The following is a 22,238-nucleotide window of genomic DNA, read 5'->3' on the forward strand; positions in this document are numbered from 1 at the left end:
TTAACTCACTTGGCCAGGGTCACACAGCTCTCGGGGAATGAGGCCCATATTCAACCCCTGGTTGTGGGCGGCTGTTGAGCCCCAAGAGGGTCCCCGCTGGGCAGTGCTGCCTCCAGTAGGGTCACGATGCTTCCCCAACTACCTGGGCCTTTCATGTCTGCAGCCTCTCTTTTTTCCTCGTAAGCCCCTGAGGTATGAGGGAAAGTATTACCAGCAGTGTTTCCAGGAGCAGTGGCATCAAGGCATCTGAGGTTGTTATTTTATCCCAAAGGGCCCTCGTCTGAACACCAGGCGTTAGATTTCAGAATTAGCTCTACCCACGTTTTCTTTTTTTTTTAATAGCATTTTTAAAAAATGTTCTTAATTTTATTTATTTGGCTCCGTTGGGTTTTCGTTAATGTGAGCAGGCTTTCTCTAGTTGCGGTGAGCAGGGGCTGCTCTTCATTGCGGTGCTCGGGCTTCTCATTGCGGTGGCCTCTCTTGTTGCGGAGCACGGGCTCTAGGCGCGAGAGCTTCAGTAGTTGTGGCTCGCGGGCTCTAGAGCGCAGGCTCAGTAGTTGCGGCGCACAGGCTTGGTTGCTCCGCAGCATGTGGGATCTTCCCGGACCAGGGCTCGAACCTGTGTCCCCTGCGTTGGCAGGCGGATTCTTACGTTTTCTTGTGGTAATACCCAGCACAGCTTCCCTTTCCCTCCTGCAGGGAAAAGCTATGGGTCCATTGCTCATAGAATTCTGGGGCATCACGGCTGTAGGTCCCTGCTGGTTATGCCGCCCAGCCCCCCTCGCTTTACAGGTGGGGAAGCCAGGAGCCCAGTCCCTGGATCCTAGGCACACCCTTCTTTGCTCTGCCCCAGCCTCCCAGATTCTCCCTCCAGAAGGAGATAAGCCCAAGAGCTGCTGAGTTCCACATGTTGGGACAGAGTGGCTGTCCAGGTGCCAGGGGCCCAACCACATGAGGCCAGCAGTCTTGTCCCCAAGAAGGGTACAGTCTTCTTTTTTTTCTTTTGCCCCGCCACTTGCGGGATCGTAGTTTCGCCCACCCCCCCCCCCCGCCCCTGACCAGGGATTGAACCTGGGCCCTCAGCAGTGTGAGCGCGGGGTCCTAACCACTGGACCACCAGGGAATTCCTAGGGTGCAGTTTTACTTTTAAAACAGAACCTCAAGTTAACTTATGAGACCTGATTACCTGAGGGCAACCCCCAGGAATGGTCGGGGAACAGCTGTTGAGCTGGTCACTTGGTAGACTTTTGATTCTAATTCTACTTCCTCCCTGTTCCAAGCCCCCATCATCTCTTGCCCAGGTGCTCCCCGCTGGTACGGGTGTGCATCTGTGGGCGGCACAGAAAGCTGAGGGCACCTTGGCCTCGCATGTTCTCTTCCACTCTTCGCCTCGGCACGGCAGCCCCACCCGCCTTCCTTCTGCTTCAAGGAGCCTCCCCACTGGTCTCCTTGCTCTGTACAACCTTGTAAACTACATCGTGTCATTCCTGGCTTTCTGACGTGTTCCGTTCACTTGTTCCAGCCCTTCCTGAGTCCTGCCCTCGGCTTGGTAAGGCACCCTTGTATCCTAATTATAGATTTCCCTTTTTTGCTTAGACTGACCAGATTTGATTTCTATTACTGGCCACCGTCCCTCCTGAGGCCTGTTTTTAACTATTGTTCTTGGCTTTGGTAAGGTACCCCCGTAATTTTATCCTTTTTGCGTAAACTAAAAATTCCACACATCATGTCACTTTTCTGCTTCCAGCTGGCCAGTGGCTGCCGTAGCACTCGGAGTCTCAGCCACAGTCCTTCCCGGGGCCCAGGGTGTGCTCTGCACCCCCTCCCCCTGCTGGCTCCTATCCTGTCTCCCAGGCTCACTGCTCTTCCTCGAACAGGCTGGTCATATTCCCGGCTGTTTCCTCTGCCTGGGACACGCGAGCCGCAGGACTCCTCAGGGCTGGCCCTTCATTTTATTCAGGCTCTGCTCAGATGCCCCCTCGTCAGGAAGGCCTTCTCCGACCACCGGCTCTAATATTGACACCCGCACACCCTCCAGGCCTGGCACTTAGGGCTCTCGGGCTCTGCCCCACAGGCTCCTGGAGCAGAGACCCTGTCCGTTTGGTTCCCCGATCTCCCCAGTTCCTAGCACAGTGCCTGGTACACAGTAGGCTCTCAGTAAAGACTTGGGTCGGGTGGAAGCTATAGATTGTGATGCAGCTCAGAAGAAAGAAGAAAGAAGTTTTTCAGAACTCTCTGAAAAGTCCCTCCTCCCCACAAACAGCCCATCTTTCGAGGCATGCGAGCAGACACCAGCCTTCTTGTGAGGGCGTGGTGGGCCGGATGGTGGCTCTCAGGGACCCCTGCACTCATCACCAGGGCTCAGGGGTAGGGGGCTGCCTGCTGGTATGGGGTGTGCAGCTGTGGGTGGCACAGAGCGCGAAGGGCACCTTGGCCTCACACGTTCCATGCCTGTCTCTTCCACCCCCCACCTTGGCAGGGCCCCTCGCACCCCTTCTCTGCCCAGCCTGGCCCAGCACCTTGCTGCCCCTCCCTCCCTGAGCCCCTTTGACCAGCCCCCGGGCTCTGCCTTCTTCCTGCTGCATTTGGTGTCTCTCACCTCATCCCACCTGGACCAGAGTTGGCTCCCCTGCACGATGGTCTGCGTCTCAGTCCTCCACGGAGGCTGCGAATCCCCAGCTGAGTTTCTCTCCTTTCTCGGGTCAGCACAAGCCCTGTAGACCTGGTCACTGGTCACATCTGCTTTTCCCAAGGCGTACTAATGGCCCCATCCTCAACCCCCCACAATCCTCCTAGGTGCTCCCAGTGTGGCCTTTGCAGATTTCAGTGACAACTGGTGCAGTCCTGTCTTGAAGCTCTGCCTCGCTCTCTGCCTCTCTCTCCCAGGCGGTTACACCCACGGACAGATTCCCCTGTCCAGCTGCACGGGACAGAAGTGCCAGTCCTTTTCACTTTTTAAATCTTCCTCAACCTTCCAGGTGCAAATTCCCTGAATGCATTGAGGAGCAAATACTTCCACACGGTTACCCACCGTCCCTCCGCCATTGCAGACTCGCTTGCTTCTGAAGTCTTTGCCTGGTGTGTCCAGGGCTACGTGGAAGAATTGTTGATTCTCCCCATGCCTGCATCCCCACCTGGGTCTCCTTAGGCCGCTCCTGGGCCTGCTCTCCTCCTCTCAGCTGGGCCCTCTCTCCCACCGGTTTTCCTTGGAATGTTCATGTGATTCCTCCCAGGCCTCCAGTGTCTCTGGATTGGCTTGTATTATGCCTGCTGTTTCTTGGTTTGGGGTCCTGCCCATCTGAAGCTTCCCATCCCCTTGAAAATCTCCTGCATCTCTTTCCCTGGCCCCCCCTCGGGCAAGGTCTTCCAAGGTAAGAGGATTCATTGATAACCAGCCTCGACCTTTTCCCCCAGACCCCTGCCCCCTTCCTTGGAGGGTCCAGGAGTGGCCACCATGCTCTCCTCCCCTCCCCAGGCAGAGCCCCCAGGCCCTGGAGGAACCAGGAGGGGAGGAGAGCCATTGTTGATTTCATCTGAGAGCTTGCTTTCCTTTTTTGTGTGAGAGCCTCTAGTGCTGTCTGATTTTTTCCATCACCCCTCCCACTCCAACTGCCAGAATGCAGGTGGGTGAAAACATCAGGTTCGCTGCTTTTCAGTGTTTTCCTCCCTGCTCCTGTGACTTGGGTTCATTTTCCTCCTTGTTGCACCTAGTAGCCCTGCCCTTCGCTCGCTGTCCTCCCATAATATCCTGGTTCTCGTCTGTCTCATTTATCCACATATGTATCCAGTAGCATCTGTAGCACACAGAGTCCAGTGCAGCAGTGCCAAGGAGAGAGTGACTGCTCTCTGTGCCCCTTGTTTAATCCTCACAGACACTGAGGCTTGGAAGCTAAGTGATCTGCCCGCAGTGAGCAGAGGAGAGCAGAGAGGGTTCTAGACAGACCCAGTAGAAGGCAGGGCAGAGGCCCCAGATCTCTGCTCTTCCTGGATATGTGGGATCCCCCCATGAGGTTCCTTCCCCAGACAGAGACCCAGGGCGGGTGTAGAGTGTCTGAGGGCCGCCGGGCTGCATCGGGGAGAGCCTGGCGACGCAGACACATGGGGTTCAGGCCCCCATTCCTCCACTCTCCATTTTTGCCACCTTATAAACAGTGGGTATATGTAAGCCGTGCTCCCCTCACTCATGAAGTTAGACTTGTTCATCCAAATCTGTTTGTGTTTGAGGAGCCCGGTCCATGTCAGGCTTCATGCTGAGAGCTGAGCCAAACGTGGTCCATACCCTCCCGGTGCCTGCAGTCCAGTGGGAGGGATGGGCACCAATCAGAGACTCACACCAGTCACCATAAATGAGCCTAAAAGCAGGGGATTTTGGTGCTTTGAGAGCATGAAGCAGGCAGGTGTGGAAAGGTGAGAGCAGCTACTGCAGAGGCCCAGACAGCGCCTTTGTGCAGGTCAGAAAAGCCCCCTTCTCCCTCAGCTTCTCCATCCCTAAAGTGGGTGTGATAGGCCCGCCTCTGCGCTTGTGCCCTGATGGGCACCTCAAAAGTCATCTATGGGGACAGCGGGCAAAGTGCTGAACAGCAAGAATTTGGGGTCAGAGATTATTCCATCACTTTCTAGCCATGTGCTTCCATCTCTCTGAGCCTCACCCTTCTCACCTGCAAAGTGGAAATCTTCACGTTTTCAATTAATAGGTAAAAAAAAATTAACAGGTAAAATCAATGTGTGTAGCTGCTCGTAGCCTCATCTGTCAGGTACTAAATGGCCTGATGCCCGGCGCTTGGGAAGCCCTCTGTCACTTTTGTTAACATTAAGATAGACTGGGGAGGGAATTCCCCGGCGGTCCAGTGGTTAAGACTCCGTGCTTCCACTGCAGGGAGCCGGCTTTGATCCCTCTTCTGGGAACTAAGATCCCACATGTCGCATGGTGTGGCCAAAAAAAAAAAAAAGATAGCCTGGGGAACAGCAAGCGAGTCTGCTCAAGGCAGAGCCCCTGTGGCCGCCTGCCTTCCCTGCCTGGCCCAGCCTGGGGCCTAACGAGCCACCCCCTCTGTTTGCCTTGCTTTAGGAGAATTCCGACACCTTCCTCTTGGCTGTGGACACAGACTGGAAGGTAGGTCTCTGCTCAGCCTCCCCAGATGGGGACCAGCTGCTGGCTGGCCCCTCCCCCACCCAGCTTGTTTCAGAGGAGGCTCACAGCCCTTCCACGTGCCCCCAGCCTGAAGCCACAGGGACTGGGCAGTTGGAAGCCTCCAGGACCACCCCCACTGCTCACAGTGGCTTTGCCTCCCCTCTGTCCCGTGGAGAAATGCCCCCTCTCTCCTTGAACAGGACAGGGAAAGGAGGAGAGGTCTGGGGGAGTGAGGATGCTGTCATCTGAATCAGCACTTTCCTCCTATGAAAGCCAGGTTGATGCTCTGAAATAGCTCCCGTTTCCATGGCAACAGTTGCCCAGGACAACCATGTCCTCTTTAGTTTGATGCCAGATTCCCTGTGAAACTGAAATCATTCTTTGTTTTTATTTCTCTGCATGATGATTTCTGATTTTGCTCACTTGGCCAACCATTCCTCCCCTGTGAGTCCCATAGTGGCCGTTTATTTCCGGGTCTCAGAAAAGGCATGACAGCAGACACAATGGGAGCCTCACAGGGCTCCAGGGCCCCGCTGGCCATCATAACCTACCGAACAAAGTCAGGCTTTTCTGGGACCTTCCTCCTGGCTGGCAGGAGCTAGCCCCCAGGCCACCATCGAATTTGGGTCAGTCTCCCAGCCCCGTGACAGCCTCAGCCCTGTGGTCTGGACGCAGGGGTGACGTGGAAGGAGGGGTGGCCCGCCGGCTCCTCTCCCAGGCGCACGGAGCTGCAGCCAGGATCTGAGGATCTGGATACGAACTGTGCTTTTGACCCTGGGTCACCCGTCCTTCAAGGACGCAAGCAGAGGCATCAGAGTGGCCCTTGGGCACATGCTCTGGTCTCCTGGGAGCACCAGCTCCAAACACAAAGGCCTCTGGAGCTCGAGAAGACAGGATGAGGCCGGGGAGGTGTCCACAAGGTGGCCCAGGCCCAGCCAGAGTTCCCTTTGTCCTCCCTGCTCCAAATGAGGGCTGGAATGTGTGAACAAACAGACCCTCCTCCACAGGATGGGGCTGCTGAAATAAAGTCCAGAGCAATCAGCCCCTGCCTGACATTGAGTGGGACTCACTGGACGCCAACGGTGCTGACTGCCAGCCCCCAAAACACACGCACCCTGGGAGGCAGATTGGAGGGTGAAATAGGTGATGAGAATCCTGGGGTCCTCTGCACCCATCTGCCGGGCCCAGACTAGGGTGGTCACCCCATGTGTGTGGGACCTTGGTTCTCAAGATCCTTTGCTTGGTAAAGTGCAGCGTGTGTTGAAAGGTGCCTTACTGTGTACTCTGGGTACACCACACAGCGGCTGCTTTTTCTTTTAATTGTTTTTTCAGTAAAGCAGCTGCCAGGAGGGCCCTTGTCTGGGCCAAGGCCTGGCAGGGATTTTATCCTGCTCAGTCCCTTGCCTCAGTGGGCCCAGCCAGTGGGGGAGGCAGAAGGACAAACTAGAACTAGGAAGACCTGGGTCCAGGTCCTGGCCCTGCCACCTGACCTCCAGTACAGGTCACTACCTCATTTGTAGAGTGAGGCAGGCAGCTCAGCCCTCCCCGGGTGTTTGCAGGGTCAGGGTTGGTGCCCTTGGGCTGGGCACTCAGACCCTGGGCTGTGACTAGTGGCCACTAGAGCCAGACTGCCTGCGTGTGGTTCCTGGCTCTGTACCCACTGGCTGTGTGATGTTGGGCAGGTTGCAGAACATCTCTGTGCTTCATTTTCCTTGTTTGTAAAGTGGGTGTTCAGAGGATAAAATAAAGTAACATGTGCAAAGCAATTTGGATGGAGTATGGCATGTGGGAGATACGGTACTAAGCATTTACTACTCTTAATGTGACCTCAGGCCCGGGGTGCTGAGCTCCACTGCTTACTAGCTGAGTGCTTCAGCACTTCATCCTTTCTCATAGGTTTGTGAAGATTATGTGTTACCCTTGCTCCCTAAGGCTACCTGTGCAAGCAGCTACACTGCTTTTCTACCATTTACAGATGTGGAGGCTCAGAGTTGTTGACTGACTTGCCTGAGGTCACACAGCAAAGACTAGCAGGGTTTGGCTAGCAGGACCTGAGCCTGCCTTATTCAGCCACAACTATACAACCTCCAGGGAGGAGGCCAACAGGTTGGAGAGACACACAGATTATCCCATCTCTCCCCTGGGCAGGCCTGGGAGAGGCCTACATGTAGGCCTGCATATAGGCCGCTACATGTAGTGATGTATGAGGATTTTCTTCATCCTAGCAGCTCTGTGAGGAAGGCACGATTCCTATTTGACAGTTGAGACCAAGGCACAGAGGAGTTTAAAAATCTTGTCCAAGGTCGCCCAGCTAGTGGGTGGGGAAGCTGGAATTTAAACTCAGGTCTGTGGATTTGAAACCACTGAGCTGAGCAGAATTGGGAGGCCGTGGCTTGGGGTGGGCAGTGTCTGAGATCTCCCAGGTCCAAGGGTGGGAAAGGCTGCTCAGAGGTTCAGGTGGGCATAAGGTTGGATGGGGACCATGAAGGGGCAGGGTTTTAGTGGCAGAAAGGGTGGGAGGCCACCCCACCCTGCCCCTCTTCCAGAAGCATATGGGAGGATTTTGTGGGCCTGTCTGCAGACAGGGCTGTGCTTTTGCACACCACCTGAATTGCCAGACCCTCTGCCTGTGCCGAAGTGGCTGCAGGGAACAGAGAACATGGACAGAACAGGAGGGGCTGGGGGATAGCCCATTCCACACCCCAGCTGCCCTGGGAGACCACAGGCCCCCAGCACTCTGCACTAGGCCCGCAGTGCGAGAGGTCAGAGAGGGGCAAGGAAAGTTATTGATGCCCCCCAGGCAGAGTTCATGGCCAGGAATAGCATACGTGGCAGGTGCTGGCCAGGTCACTAGGCACCCAGAAATGGGGAGGTGACCACCTTCCCCCAGGGCAGCCAGCCAGCGTGCAGGGCTGTCGGCATAGGCTGGGACGAGTGGCGTGTTCCCTCACCAAACAGACAGAATGGGGGCACAGGGGCCCACACCCCTCCCTCTCTCTCTTGCTCTTGCTTCTCTCAGCCCTTGGGCTCCCTCCTCTGCTCCCCTCCCTGGCCTATTTCCTCTCCTTCTCTGCTCTCCTTTCCCTGCCCCTTCTAATCTCTCTACTCTGCCTGCATGTCTCTGGCCAGCTCCACCCCCAAATCTTGAGCCACGTGACCTCCAACACCTGTCCTGCTGCTCAGGACAGCGGGAGGCGGGAGGCGGCTCGAGCATCCTGCTCCCCAGAGACTCGAGAGCCAAGCCCCAGGCTGGGTGGCCCCAGGAAAGAGGGCTGGGTGTGTCTGCGGCAGGTGGGCATGCCCACATGGACAAGCTGCCTCCCGTCCCTCCTCCTGTCTCTAGTGGCCTCCAGCCCCTTTTGCAGGGTGGGGGTGGGGGAGGGCAGAGCTGGTGTGTGCCCACCATCTCCCTGGTCCTGCAATCTGCCCAGGCCCCCTGGCCCCATTTCCCCAGCATGAGCAGGCGCTGCGTATACATGTGGGCAAAGTGGGGGCTGCCCAAGGGGAGACCCTGGGGGTGGAGAAGGAGCAGTCCCCTGGAGTAGGGTCATGACCCAGGTTGCCCCAGGCAGCAGTGACTCCCCGTATCCCCTCAAGGTTAAGGGATCTAGGCCTTTCTGACGTGGAGGCTGGGCTTGGGGCGCTCTCGGGCCCTCCCTGCTCCCAGGGTATGGGTCAAGGGCTCTGCTGTCTAGGGCATGCCTGTGTGGTCCACCCTGCCCTGCTTCGGTGTGCTCGTCTTTGAGAGGCTCCTGTGTGCCTGTCACAGGGCACACCTGTACACGTGGCCTCTTGTCTTCCTAGGACCCGTGTGCAGCTGCTGCTGTGAGCCTCTGTGCTGGGGGTGGGCCGGCTGCAGGGGCTGGGGGCCATCAAGACTGATGTCTTGCTGGGGGTGGGAGGAGCAGGAGATGGGGTGAGTGAGAACCTTGGAAGCCAATCAGAGCCAAGTTTGTCTCCTGAAAGCCAATCTGGGAGCAGGGGCTCCGGGTGAGCGAGTGGCTGCTCAGAAACCCCGCAGGGAGGAGGGGCCAGCCCAGGGCCCCACCCCCCCGCCACCCCCTGGCTCTACATATAAATGGCCCGGGAGCTGTGCCCCGTCATAGAGCCGCTGGTCTCCTACTTGCGTTGCCCCCTCTCTCTGGACTCTGGTGACTCAGGCCTTTGTTTGCCCTTCCTAGTCGAGGCGGGTCGCCTCCCTCAGCAAGATGCCGGAGTGCTGGGATGGGGTGAGTGCGGAGTCTGGCGGTGGCGAGGCGGGCGGGGAGGGAGGGGATCCCTCTACCTCTGTCTGGTGGTGGTTCTGCCTTCAGTCGCCTCACCTTGGGGGTCACTGGGCAAGGCCAGCAGGTTCCAGGCACCCTGGTCTGCTGCAGCGGTTGTGGGTAGCTGCTGGTCAGGGTCCGCAGGGAAGGGCGGGGAAGGCTGAAATCTCTGCACAAACTGGAACGGGCTGTGACTTGTTCGTAAGCCTGTACGGATCGTGTGTAGGCATGTGCGTATTCCACTGACGGTGTGCCCTCCGCCTGGCATGTGCCCACCTGGCTCTGCCTGGCGCCTGTGACCACCTCAGCCCTGTGGAAGCTGTTCCCTGCGTGTCTGTGCCAGCAGACACCTCCTGACCCTGCGCGGGTTGTCTTGGTTGTTTGGGGGACTGCAGGGTGCTAGTCAGGCAGAAGTAGGGAAGTCTGGGTTATGGTGTTAACTGGTCCGTCAGGCTGGGGTCCCTGAAGGGAGAAGGGGGTCGCTGCGCCTTATTTTCTGGGCGTAGGAAGGCAATGCTGGAGGGATGAACCTGCAGGGCTAGGGGCCCCGGGGGTACCAGGGTGCCTCCTTCTTCTGCCTGGGGGCAGCAGGTGCCCAGGCTCGGTGCTGTTCTAACTCCAGGAGGGAGAGGCAGGGGCACACATACCCCTCTACCCCGTAGCCTGCCCTGCCGGGTCCGGAGGCCATGGGGCCGACCTCTACCCAGGCAACGACGTCAGCGCCTACCCGCCGCTGCAGACCCGGTCCTTGAATTATTGATGCGGTTGATGGGAGGAATCCAAGCAGCCCTGCGCGCACTCAGAAGGCCCCCCCGCTCCCCCCCCCCCCCGCAGCGCTCAAGGTCACAGATGAGGGGAGCCGGACAGGCAGAGAGAGAGGACATTAGAGCCCCCTCCCTTGCTGCCGCAGTGCCTCGAGCTGGCGCCCACCTGGAGGCGGGGACGGGCTCTGACGTCACCAAGAGCCAATGAGAGCCCTCGGCCCTGGGGATTGGGGGACTCAAAGCGCGTCTGGCTGCGGCCTTTGGGGCCCCCCTCTTGGGGACCTTTGGCCTCTATCAGGATTACCTGGATCTGCACTCTTGGGTCGAGAGGGTGCAGGGAGGTCGGTGGAGGGTTGAGCCAAGGTCAGTGGGCCACCGGGCTGGTGCTCCCGATGGCCTGTCCAGGCCCAGCCCAGCCCAGCCCATCCCCAGGGGCCTGAGCCTTAGTGGTGCAAGCGCTGCGACTTAGTCCCGTTGCCCCTGGTGGGGCATGGGGACCTGGGCGGCCACACCGGGACTGGGAGGGGCAGACACTGCCCTCACACACACACCCACGGGGCAGTGGAGATCTGGGAGGACCACGCCCTGGGCCCTGACTTGCGCTCTGCTGGCTAGAGCTGACCCCGCTCCGAGAACTATGCCGCAGGAAGCGCACTGCAGCTCTTGTGCTGTGGACGCCCTCTCCTGCCCCCAGCCCACCCTCCATAACACCGTGTGCCCCTCCTGCCCCATCCCACCTTCCTTAGCACTGTGCACTCTTCCTGCCCCAGGCCCTGCCCTCCAGCGCCAACAGAGCCTGGGGGGTGGGGATGAGGCAGGGGCCCCAGCAGGGACGCGCACCCTGTGGAGGGGCTGCTTGCTCAGAAGTCTCTTGCATGGAGCCTGAGGTCTTCCTCAGAAAAAAGCAGCCTGAGGCTGGCCCCTGGCAAGGTCCCCCTCTGCCTTCTCGGAACTTGGCCTTGGGCAAGTCAGTTCTTTCCTAGCCTCAGTTTCCTCCTCTGTGAGGATAAATAAGAAGATACATGAAAAGCATCTGATCAGTGGTCAGTGAGCAGGAATTGTTCCTTGTTTTGATAGCCCTGAGGGAGGACAGGCCTGGGCCGTGGGGAGGCTGTGGCGGGCTCGGGCCTGCCTGGAGGACTCCCAGAAGTGTGGCTCCCGGGGTGCAGCCTCGAGCCACAGGGTTGGCACTGCCTTGTCTCTCCCCACTGGAGACAGGCCTCGACAGTGGTCCTCTGAGCCCAGACCCAAGAAGGCCAGTCTCCAAGAAGATGTTCCCTGCCTGAGTCTCCACTTTCCTGTCGGAGGCAAGAACTTAGGTTGTCTCTGAATCTGAGCATCCTAGTGTCCTCCACTTGAAAGATGGGGAAACGAGCTCCTTCTCTCTTGCATAACACCTGGCACACAGTAGGTGCTCAGTCACATCTGATTGTCCTTGACCCTAGCCCCACCTCCAACTCCCTGGGGCCACCCCCCTGTAGTTCCCAGGACTCCCCCTGGTGCCATCAGGGCTGTTTATTCAGCTTTGACAGACCCTCTTGGAGCCTCCCCATGAGTGGCCAAGAGGGAAGAGTTTGCAGAAGGACCAGCCAGCAGGGCGCCTCCCCAGGGCTTAGAGATGCCCACCCACGGCAGCCCCCTTTCTGGGCCCCTTTCCAAGTGCTAAACATTCGGCAGATACCAGCTTGTTTAGTTCTCACAGAGTCCTGATGAGGTGGCTTAGGCAGCGGTGGCTGGGGCACAGAGAAGTGCATGCCCTGCTCAGAGTTACACAGTAGGGGCCGGAGCAGGTCTTGAACCTGCAGCATCCAGCTCCTGCTTCCTGGAGAACTGACGACCCTGAGCAGCGAAAGCAAAGGCGTGAACACGAGAGGACCTCAGAGTGGCCGCTGCAGAAGGCCTTTGGGGAGGGGGTGGGAGTCTAGCCTGAGGGAGGCCTTGGGGATCACGGAGGGGCAGGAGCAAGAGCCTGGAGGTGGAACCAGGGGCAGGTGTCGGGGTGGGAGGCTGGGCTGGCTAGCAAGGGGTCTTTGCCGTGGATTCTAGGTGAGCTGCTGAGGCCAGTCCCCTTCAGGAGCTGCGGCCCTTTTGAAGGCTTCTGAGTCGAGGGGGAACATGGTGGGGGCGGGACTCAGTGGGGATGGCAGAGCTGTCCTGGAGGGGCTGCAATGAGATGGGGAAAATGGGCTTCACTGGACCCTGCAGGCCTGAGTGCAGCAGGGCTTGAGCCTGGGCCTGGGCAGTGGCAGCTCGTCCCACTGGCTGGTTTGCAGAGGAGACCAGAACTTTCACATGCAGACCAGTTCACGTTGCCCCTGTGCTGAACAGCCTTGGGAAGGGGTGCTCCCTCTGGTCTGTCCTCTTTGGGGGTGGCTGGGGGTGGTGAGAAGGGGACGCCCCACCCTATGGGGGTGAAAGTCCCGCCAGAGGCCCAGCAGCCCCCAGGCTGCCCCACAGCATCATTTCCAGGAAGAGCCAGGACTGGGGGCTGCCCGGAGTGTCCAGCGCTGTCTCTCCCCTCCAGGAGCACGACATCGAGACGCCTTACGGCCTTCTGCACGTGGTGATCCGGGGCTCCCCCAAGGGGAACCGCCCGGCCATCCTCACCTACCATGACGTGGGTCTCAACCGTAAGTGCGCCTCAGCGTCCTTTGGCCCTCCACTGCCTCGAATCTCCTGGAACAGAGAGGCCCCCCTCCCTCTTCACAGAGCCCCGTAGATCCCCACTCACACTTAGCTCTGTGCCCCTAGCCATTTGGGTCTCGGTTTTCCCGCTGAACCATGAGGCTGATCACCTCTGCCTCGACCTCCCTTGCAGCATCCATGGGCCTCCCTGCCCGCCTCTCCCGGCTCAGCCACAGCTGAGAGCTTTGTCTTTGCAGACAAGCTGTGCTTCAATACCTTCTTCAACTTCGAGGACATGCAGGAGATCACCAAGCACTTTGTGGTGTGTCACGTGGATGCCCCCGGTCAGCAGGTGGGGGCCTCGCAGTTTCCTCAGGGGTAGGTACCTGGAGCGACCCACTCCCCAGCTTTCCCCAGCCCTGTACCCCCGGCTGCCCTGGGCCTGACCTGGTGCTCTGCCTGCAGGTACCAGTTCCCCTCCATGGAGCAGCTAGCCGCCATGCTCCCCAGTGTGGTGCAGCACTTTGGGTGAGTCCTCGCCCTGCCCTGCCCCTGTGCTGGGGCCAGGGGGCGCCCACCATCTCCGCAGAGCCAGCAGGCTCCAGCTGAGCGCTGAGGGCTATGGGTGGGTCTGCTGTGGATGGCAATCATGGGAAACCCCTAGAGTGACCAGCCATGCTCTCTATCAGGTTCAAGTACGTGATTGGCATTGGCGTGGGAGCCGGAGCCTACGTGCTGGCCAAGTTTGCAGTGAGTCTCTCCACCCGCCCCTGTAACTAATCCCAGGACTGGTCTCTCCCAGGGGCAGCCCCACAGGAACTTTCCTTCCTGTCTTCCTTTCCTCCTCCCCCTACTTCCTCTTCACTTAGGAAAAGTCCTTTTTTCTTTTTTTCCTCCAAGGAAATTAATTTTAAAAAAAAACAAGGTTACTTTTTCTATACAATTCCTTAAAACACTATGAGCCATAAGTTGCTTCAACCATTATCCAAAAGCAAACTTTCTCTTAGCAACAAACTATACAGCTAATTACTCCAGCCACTAAACAAGGATTATCCTAATCACTCATTCACTAATTAGGGTAATACTTAAACATGAATCATTTTTTAATCTAAAATTACACTTATGATAAGTTTGCGAGGTTTAAAGAAATTGAGGTTTCAGAAACATCATGTCGGGTAGGAGCTCACAAGCTTTCCATCTCTAAAAGCAAAAACTTAATTTTTAGGATTCAAAGTATTTCTTTCTTCAAAAAAAAAAAGAATAAAACAAAAAAACTGACCAAGAATTTTCAACTCCAATTTCCACTGCAGTACTTAACCACTTTGTTAACTGTCAACTATTCCCAGCCACCCCCAGACAACCTTGACATGACCTCAGTATTGTATATATATCACCATTTTCCCCTAACACAGGCAGACAGTCGAACAGAAAACTCGAATCTCTTTTACAATGTCTAACACAAAACAGGCTTTGGGGAGGTCAGTTTCTTAATATCACTAGGGTTTTTTCTATGAAAGCAAAGAAAGAAAATATTGCATTGAAGATGTTTAATCCTTAGTGTTGCAATAGTAACCTCTTCAAAGGTATATTAAAGGGGCTGAAAAACAGCGAAATAGGCATAGATAGATTCCAAATAAAAGGGTTTTGAAAGGTTCCAGTTGGGGAGGAGGATGGGCAGGGGCTCCCAGCTGAAGGCACTTGGTTATCAGTGGTACCTTGAAGCCCTTGCCGAGCGCGGCCTTCTCTTCAGATCCTAGCAACCGCCTGTGAGACGGGCAGGGCCAGAATTTTACAGTCCGTTTTCCAGGTGGGAAGACTGGGCTCCCTGCCCCGCCCCCCAAGCCCTGTCTCCCTGTCCCGGCAGCTCATCTTCCCCGACCTGGTGGAGGGGCTGGTGCTGATAAACATCGACCCCAACGGCAAAGGCTGGATCGACTGGGCGGCCACCAAGGTGAGCGCGGTCCGCCTGGAATGGGTGGGGGGGCGGGGCGGGGAGGGGCGGGGCGTGGCGTCCCGTCCCTCACACTGGCTCCGCCTCGGCCCGCAGCTCTCCAGCCTGACCAGCACTTTACCCGACACGGTGCTCTCCCACCTCTTCAGGCAGGTAAGGGGGCGGAGCCGTCCTCACGCGGGAGCCGGAGTGGCGGGTTGGGACTCTCCCGAGGGCCTGGTTCTGCCCCCCGCTCCCGGCCGGGCAGGAGGAAGAGGGTGGCGGGGTGATGGGGCATCAGACATGCCTCACCCCTACCCCGGGATCAGCCGCGAGACTGCAGCACCCGTGACGGACTGGGGAGACGGATGGGGCGGGGTCCCCTCCCCTCCCAAGGCCGTGGGCTCCCGCCACACATCCTTCCCCCTCCCCCCACACATCCTTCCCCCTCCCCCCACACATCCTTCCCCCTCCCCCCACACACCCTTCCCCCTCCCCCCCTCCCTCCACACCTCTGGGGCTGGGGTAGGGGCCGCTCCGGCCAGAGATGCCCCCTCTGAGCCAGTCCCGGTCTGTGGCTCCACACTGCCCTGCCGCCCGTGCGCTCATCCCCCGTCCCCGGGGCCCAGGAGGAGCTGGTGAGCAACACAGAGTTGGTGCAGAGCTACCGGCAGCAGATCGGGAATGTGGTGAACCAGGCCAACCTGCAGCTCTTCTGGAACATGTACAACAGGTGTGGGCGGCTCGGGTCCCAGCTGGCGGCACCAGGACGGGAGCGCTCACGCAGTTGGGGGACCCCCCTCCCCGGTACAGCTGCCCACGGCTGGCAACACACTCTCCCAGTTCGTAGATGAGTGGACCGATGAGCCTCCGAGAGGGGTGACCTCTTGCCCAGGGTCACACCCCGCGAGGGGCAGAGGGGGAGCAGAGCTCTTCCACTCCTCCCCCTCCCTTGGGCGTTGCCAGTGGGAGCAGCGGGGGATGTGGGCGCCACCTGCTGCCCCCACTGCCCTGAGCCTCAGTGCTGACATCCCTAAGTTGAGAGGAGGTTGGATTAAGTGCTCCTTGGAGCCCCTTAGGGGTTGCCCTGCAGGGGAGTGGCCGCCCCCCCCCCCCCCCCCCCCCGCTGGCCTGCCCCTCCTTCTCTTTCTCCTACAAATATTTATTGAACGCCTGCTGTGTGCATGGTGCTGGAGAAACACTGGAGAAGGAGGGAAGCCCTGGCCTGCCTGCCTCTAAGGCACGGGACTCCCAGCACAGGTGGTGGTGCACAGCCCGTAATGAGAGCCAAATGTGAGGGCCCACCTGGCATGGCTTGGGGGGTCCCGGAAGAAGTCACGTGAGGGGAGCCCTCAGGCCCCTACTTGTGCAGAACAGGTCTCTGTCTCCCCAGTTTACCAATGGCATGTGTGAGGCTTTGTCTCACCGTTGAGACGCTAGAGCGTAAGCCCCCAATCTGGGGCTAGCCCAGCACCTCCAGGGCTGTTGGGCCATAATTGCCATGTGGAGGGACGGGGTTGAAATACGGCAGCGTCAGGCTTGGGGACATTCCCCAAAGCCCCGCCCCGGGATGCAGTCCTGGGATACCCACCTCCGCCTCTCCCTGCAGCCGCAGAGACCTGGACATTAACCGGCCTGGAACAGTGCCCAACGCCAAGACGCTCCGGTGAGTGCCCTGCCCCCTCCAGCCTGCCAGGCCTATGTAACCCCCTCTCCGGTGCCCAGGCCAGACAGCCCTTCTCCTCTGTGTCTGCAGCTGCCCTGTGATGCTGGTGGTCGGGGATAACGCACCTGCCGAGGAGGGGGTGGTGAGTGAGGGATTGTGCCCTGGTGCCAGTGGGTGGCAGGGGCAAAGGGGTCACTGGCTCCTGGCCAATGGGGCCAATTCCTGACCCTGCCCCGGGAAGCCTCGGGGGGACGCCGGATGGTGGGCTTCTCATCCCACTTCCCCACCATCTTGCCAGGTACCAGTGCCTGAGACAGCCCCCATCCTTCAGGTGAGGGAGGCCTGGAGACAGGAGGGGCCTGGGTCCAGGACCGGCCCACCTGATTGCCCCGCCCTACCTCTCCCTGCAGCACGGCAGCCTCTCCACACTCTCCACCCATTTTAGGCCCAGAGACTAAGATCTCTCTTTTCTCTAAAATTGGATTCACTTGTTATGAAATAAGCAATTTATGAGCACAGCAATGATCCCTCTTTGACCATCACATGCATCCATTATGTTTGGGGATCATTTGTCACCTCTCCTGTTGGAACTCTGAGGGCAGGCAGCCCGGGGTGTTCATGTCCCCCCAGAGGGTCAGGGGTCCAGGAGTGCCCAGAGAAGACCCCAGTGTGCACCCAAACTGCGACACCCTCCGTGTGCCTGAGGGCTTCGGGGAGCAGGGCTGTGGGCTGCGCCTGCCGTCTCGACCCCGGCAGGGTCAGGGCTTCAGAGTCTCCTGCTGACCCTCGGCCCTCCTTCACCTCTGACGCCCGACTTCTGGGGTGCCTTGCGCTTTCCCAGCCTCCCCCGCCAAGGTGGCCCTGGCTCGCTGTGAGGCCGCTGCCCAGCCCCTGCCCCCAGCCCAGCAGCAGTTGTGAGTGCAGTAGAGGGTCTCAGGCCCTCAGGGGGCTGCTTCCTGATCCCCAGGGCCTTGGCCTTGCCAAGGTGCCTGTGTCTGCCCCCTGCACTCCCTCCCTCACCTGTAGAGCCTCGCAACTCTGGGGATAGACACTCCCTTAGCATCTGGGGCAGGGAGACGCCTGATAGCCCTCGGGCGCCTCACTCTGTTGAAGCCTGTTCCTTGTCCCCAGGTTGAGTGCAACTCCAAACTGGATCCAACCACCACGACCTTCCTGAAGGTGAGGCCCTCCTCCCCACCCTGCGCCCAGCCACAGGGAGGGGCCTGCCTGGGGGCCCAGCCAAGGCGGGAGCAGAGCAGGACGGTGTGTCTGGTCAGGGGAGCCTGTCCGGGTGTGCCAGGGACAGGCAGGGTGTGGTGTGAGGGGGCCCCTGCTCAGCTCACCCCCCTCTCTCCCCTGCAGATGGCAGATTCCGGGGGGCTCCCCCAGGTCACACAGGTGAGACTCTTGGCCCTCTCTCCGTCCCTTACCTGGCCAGGGGTTGGGGAAGCCTCCCCTCCCCCTGAATCCCAGGCAGGCAAACAAAGCATGTACCTGTCCCTCGCCCTGCAGCCCGGGAAGCTGACAGAAGCCTTCAAGTACTTCCTGCAAGGCATGGGCTACAGTAAGTATACCTCCACCCCACCCTGCCCTAGAGACTGGGGGGCAGGCAGCAAGTCGGGGCTGACGCTGTGCCTGGGGGCCTCTAGGGCATCTCCACCTAGGTTGTAATTTGATTGTCCCAGGCCAGCTTTGGGGCACTGTTCTCCTGACAGGGCTGGGCCTTTTGGGGTCGGGGACTCTTCTCCCAGCTCTGGGGCGGAGGGCCCGGGGCTGAGTCCTGCCGGGGAAGCCTGCCTAGGGGTGAGTCACTCACCCCACCCAGCGCCTGCTGGGCCTACAGCACCTGAGAAGGGCTGAGAAGATGCCGGATGGTACCAGGGGCATCAGAGGAGTGGACTTGGAGTCTGGGGACTGGGGAAGGCATGTGAGGCCATCTGGGTGTTAGGAGAGCTGAAGGCAGCCAAACTGGGGGTGGCATAGCTGAAGACCCCGAGGAAAGAGGGGTGGAACTGGCTCCCTGCCCGCCCCCGACTTCCCCTCGTGGGGGGATGAGACACTGCTCATGAGCACCACCAGCGCACATGCCCCCTTGTTGACACACGTGCATCTCCTCAGTTCCTTCCGTCTCCCCCTTGCGCCTGGCTCTCCTCCTGGAAGCAAACTTCCTCTGCCCGAATTTTTCTTTGCCCCAGACCTCAGCCTCTGGAGCTTGGGCCTTCTGGGGAGGACAGGCCTGTGGGGGAAGGCTGGGGGGCCAGCCAGGAACAGACCCCCACCCCCCCGCCCCCAGGGGACCGGGGCCCCCTGCCAGCTTGTCTGTGGAGAAGTAGGGCAGCAAGAGGCCAAGACCCACAGTGAGACCCAGCAGGGGCTCTGAGGCTGGGCGCTGAGCCCAGGAAGTGCCTGGCGGACGCTGCTGGGATGGGTGGGTGAGCGGTACTTGTCACGGGGCTGGGACCCATTCTCAGGGCCCCAGGACAAATACCACCAGGCAGCCCAAGAGCTGGGAAGGATTTGGGAGGTCATACGGGCCTCCCGCGTTCTGTCCACGGGGAGAGTGAGCCCCAGCAGAATGGAGAGGGTGCTGGCACTAGGTTATAGGCCTTAAAGGCGTTGTGGGCGTGAGCCCCCAGTGCTGCAGCCCAGGCTGGAGAATCGGGGGGTGAGACGAGCACCCCACCCTGCTCTCCCGACTCCTAGGGCCAGACTGACATCAGTCAGTGCTGTGGTTCCTTCTGTGGCCGCTGCTTCGGTGGGTGGGCAGGAGGGGGCTTCCTGAGGCTCTGGCCCTGCCCCCAGCCTGCTCTGTGCCTTCCTCTCCTCTCTGACCCATCTCGACGCCCTCATCTCACCGGACCTCCTCTTCACCCGTGTTCTGTCTCCCCAACCCTGCCCCTCTGGCTCTGTCTTCTCTCTTAGTTGCATACTTGAAGGACCGAAGGCTGAGTGGAGGAGCAGGTAGCCCCGCATCCCCTCCCCTAATGCATGGACCGCCCCCCAGCTCCCCCCCCCGCCGCCACCCCAGGAGCCCCAGCTCCTTCCTCTGTGCAGTGCTGCAGCCAGGCCGCATCTTGCCATGGGAACTTCTTGTGTCCTGCTCTTCCGTGGGCTCTGTCCCATTTAGGGCTCCAGATTGGCTGGGTTTTAGATCAGCCTGCCTTCTAGGTTGCCATGGGCCCCGTGGCTTCCAACACTCTGGCAGTTGGAACCAGAACTTCTCAGAGGTGTCGGCCCTGGGGTCAGGGGCAAGCCATGCCTGAGCTGGACAGGTGGCTAGTTGAGGTCAGGAAGGTAGAATTTGCTTCCTGCAAGTCTCGCTTGTAAAACTCTGAATAAGGGCAGAAACAGGATTTAGGGCAGTCTGGGGCCATCACACCTCTTGCCCTTCTTTATAGAACTGGTCTCATTCCCCCTACCCCATCATCCTCTTGAGGGAGGCAGAGTTGAAAATAATGTCCCATCCTTGCTCCAGCTTAAGGACACCCCATTTTGGCCACAGCTCTGGCCAGCTCTTGTGAGGAGGTTCCTGCCGGCCTCCGTGGCCCCCCGCCCCTTTGGCTCACTCCCTGTCGCTGGCGTTGCATGCCTGGGGCTTGACAGAGCAAGTGTAGAGCCCTGGCTTGGGATGAGCCTCCATGCCTTCGTCGGAAGAACCGGTCTCGCTGGCCGCTTTGCTTGCGTAAATCCTTCTCCCGCCTGCCTGCGCCCGGCCCCGCCTGCTGGTCCTCACCCCCGGTGCCCTCTCTGTCTGCAGTGCCCTCGGCCAGCATGACCCGTCTCGCCCGCTCTCGAACCTCGTCCCTCACCAGTGCCAGCTCGGTGGACGGCAGCCGCCCGCAGGCCTGCACCCACTCAGAGAGCAGTGAGGGGCTGGGCCAGGTCAACCACACCATGGAGGTGTCCTGTTGAAGCCCTTGGTCCCACGAAGATGCTCACCTGCCCCCCAACCTGCATCGACGTCCCACTGCCATCCTTGTGCAGCTCATTTCCCCTTTATTTTTGCGAGGGCGAAGGGGAGGAAATGGGGTTACTTTTCTTTTGTTTAAAAAGGTGAGGGGATCCGTCCTAGATGCTGCAGTGGAACAGTCTCCAGATGGTTTGAGGGGCTCACTCCTCCCCTCCCCCCCTCCCCCCTCACCTCATTAACTTGGCTGACTTAGACCCTCTCTTCCAGTTTTCCAAGGCCCAGGCACAGTCAGGGCAGGGCTCCAGGGAAGAAGGAGATTAGCTAAGGGAAGACTTTGAGTCCTTCTCTGGCCAGGATCCAGGATAATATGCTGGATTAAAGAAAGCATGGGTTGACCCCCTCAAGCAGGCAGGTTTGAAGGTGGGATGGGGTTTTGAGACGGTAGGTGCTGGGACAGCAGGAACAGGGTCCAGCTCAGGCACTGGCATGAGAACCAGGAGACAGCAGCAGGGAGCACTCAGAGGCAGGAGCCCTGGAGCTCTGCAGGCCCCTTTCCCACCCCCGAGCCCCACCATCAAGCACATCTGTTTCTGATTTTAGCACCCGTGACAATCATCTGAACAGTAGCCACAAGGGGGCGCTTCAACCAGACAGCAGTTTTCCGGGTGCTCTGTGGGTGGGCCTGGTGCTGTAGGGCCAGGCAGGTAGGGGCTGAAAGGGGTTTCTCTGCCCAAGGAAGACAGAACACAGAGGACCTTGAGGGCAGGGACCCCACAGACTGTCCCAGCCCACAGTCTGCCGCCTCCTGGCCCTGTCCCGTTTCTGAGCCAAGGCCCTGAGGCAGAAAGTCACCTGGTCCTCTGCCTCTAGGGAGCTGACTAGGGCTGAGGTTAAAGGCTGGGGTAGCCTTTAAGTGTTGGGTACGCCTCTGAGAACTTCGTGGTGACTGCCTTTGGAAGCCAGCAGGCAGTGGTGGCTCAGAGTTCCTATAGAGTTCCCCCAGAGACCCCCTTTTCACCCCTAGGTTCCATGGAGGACAACTTAATCAGCAGCAGCATGGCCAAGGCCACTGGAAGCATTTCTAGGGAGAGTTCTAGTCAAGCTATGCCAATGTTTCACATAGGCATCACTGAGAGAGTTCATTTGGAGAAAACTGGCCCAAGATAGCAGGACTTGGCAGTCCCAAATCACCATCCTAGCCATTTGGAGTAGGCTCAGGCTGGGGCTTGCTGGGTCCTGGGGTGGGAGGTAACGTTTCCTGAAATGAACAAGGGCCAGGCAGAGGAGGAAGGCTCCCCACACACCCCAGCCCCTTCCAGCCAGCTGAAGCCCAGGGCTGTGCCATATACTTCCTGTTCATCCACCTTACTGGGTAGAATCTCCTGACCTAGGAACCAGAAGCCATTTGTCTCTGAGCCTAAATCAGTTGCCACAAGCCCTCAAATGAGTAAAACAGAGAAGAGGGGAGAGCAATGAAAAATGCAGGGCTGTGGAGGGTGGGTGGGTGTGTGTGGGGCTGAGGGGACACCTGCATCCACATTTCCTTGGCACACATCACCCCCTTCTGTCATCTTAAGCCATTATAGAGCCCAGTGGAGTGTCTGTTAGTTCTATTCACTCACGTGCTTCCTTTGAATATAGAATGTGACTGTTTGAAAAGCCGGTAGAATTAATCCCTTTTACTGTAGATAGCGCTGTGAATCTTGGATTTTTTTTCCCGTGTTCTTTCAGATGAGATCTATAAATATCTATACATTATATATATATGTATATTGGGTACTCCGGCGTGTGGCTTTCCATCGGAGGTTGTCTTCTTTGGTCAAAGTGAACTATTAATGGAATTTGTTATTTTCTTCTCTGTACAAAGTGAAGAGCCTACTTTTGTGTATTCTGGTGCCTGATGTCATGAGACTTTGAGATGACAAAATGTAAAACAAAAACCCTTGT

At 58.6% G+C, this 22,238-nt stretch overlaps 1 protein-coding gene across 9 annotated transcripts in view; it reads left to right on the forward strand.

Moving 5' to 3' along the window:
• NDRG4 (NDRG family member 4) overlaps positions 1–20,293 on the forward strand; it is a gene marked incomplete at both ends in the record, with an annotated part of 39,331 nt that extends 19,038 nt beyond the window's left edge. The window contains 15 exons of one of the 9 annotated variants that reach the window (XM_082677373.1): positions 5,069–5,113; positions 12,685–12,790; positions 13,043–13,163; positions 13,251–13,313; positions 13,475–13,535; positions 14,650–14,736; positions 14,833–14,889; positions 15,345–15,448; positions 16,325–16,381; positions 16,472–16,523; positions 17,513–17,560; positions 17,744–17,779; positions 17,894–17,945; positions 19,304–19,342; positions 20,139–20,293. In XM_082677373.1, coding sequence (XP_082533499.1) covers positions 5,069–5,113; positions 12,685–12,790; positions 13,043–13,163; positions 13,251–13,313; positions 13,475–13,535; positions 14,650–14,736; positions 14,833–14,889; positions 15,345–15,448; positions 16,325–16,381; positions 16,472–16,523; positions 17,513–17,560; positions 17,744–17,779; positions 17,894–17,945; positions 19,304–19,342; positions 20,139–20,293 — 1,083 coding nt within the window. Of the gene's footprint in view, positions 1–5,068; positions 5,114–9,339; positions 9,361–12,684; positions 12,791–13,042; positions 13,164–13,250; positions 13,314–13,474; positions 13,536–14,649; positions 14,737–14,832; positions 14,890–15,344; positions 15,449–16,324; positions 16,382–16,471; positions 16,524–17,512; positions 17,561–17,743; positions 17,780–17,893; positions 17,946–19,303; positions 19,343–20,138 lie in introns of those variants that run through there. The other 8 variants (XM_082677375.1, XM_082677377.1, XM_082677374.1 and 5 more) reach the window with 8 other exon arrangements.
• Positions 20,294–22,238: the final 1,945 nt, after the last annotated feature.

Source organism: Grampus griseus, assembly GCF_964374135.1.
Source record: "Grampus griseus genome assembly, chromosome: 19".
Classification (NCBI taxonomy): domain Eukaryota; kingdom Metazoa; phylum Chordata; class Mammalia; order Artiodactyla; family Delphinidae; genus Grampus; species Grampus griseus.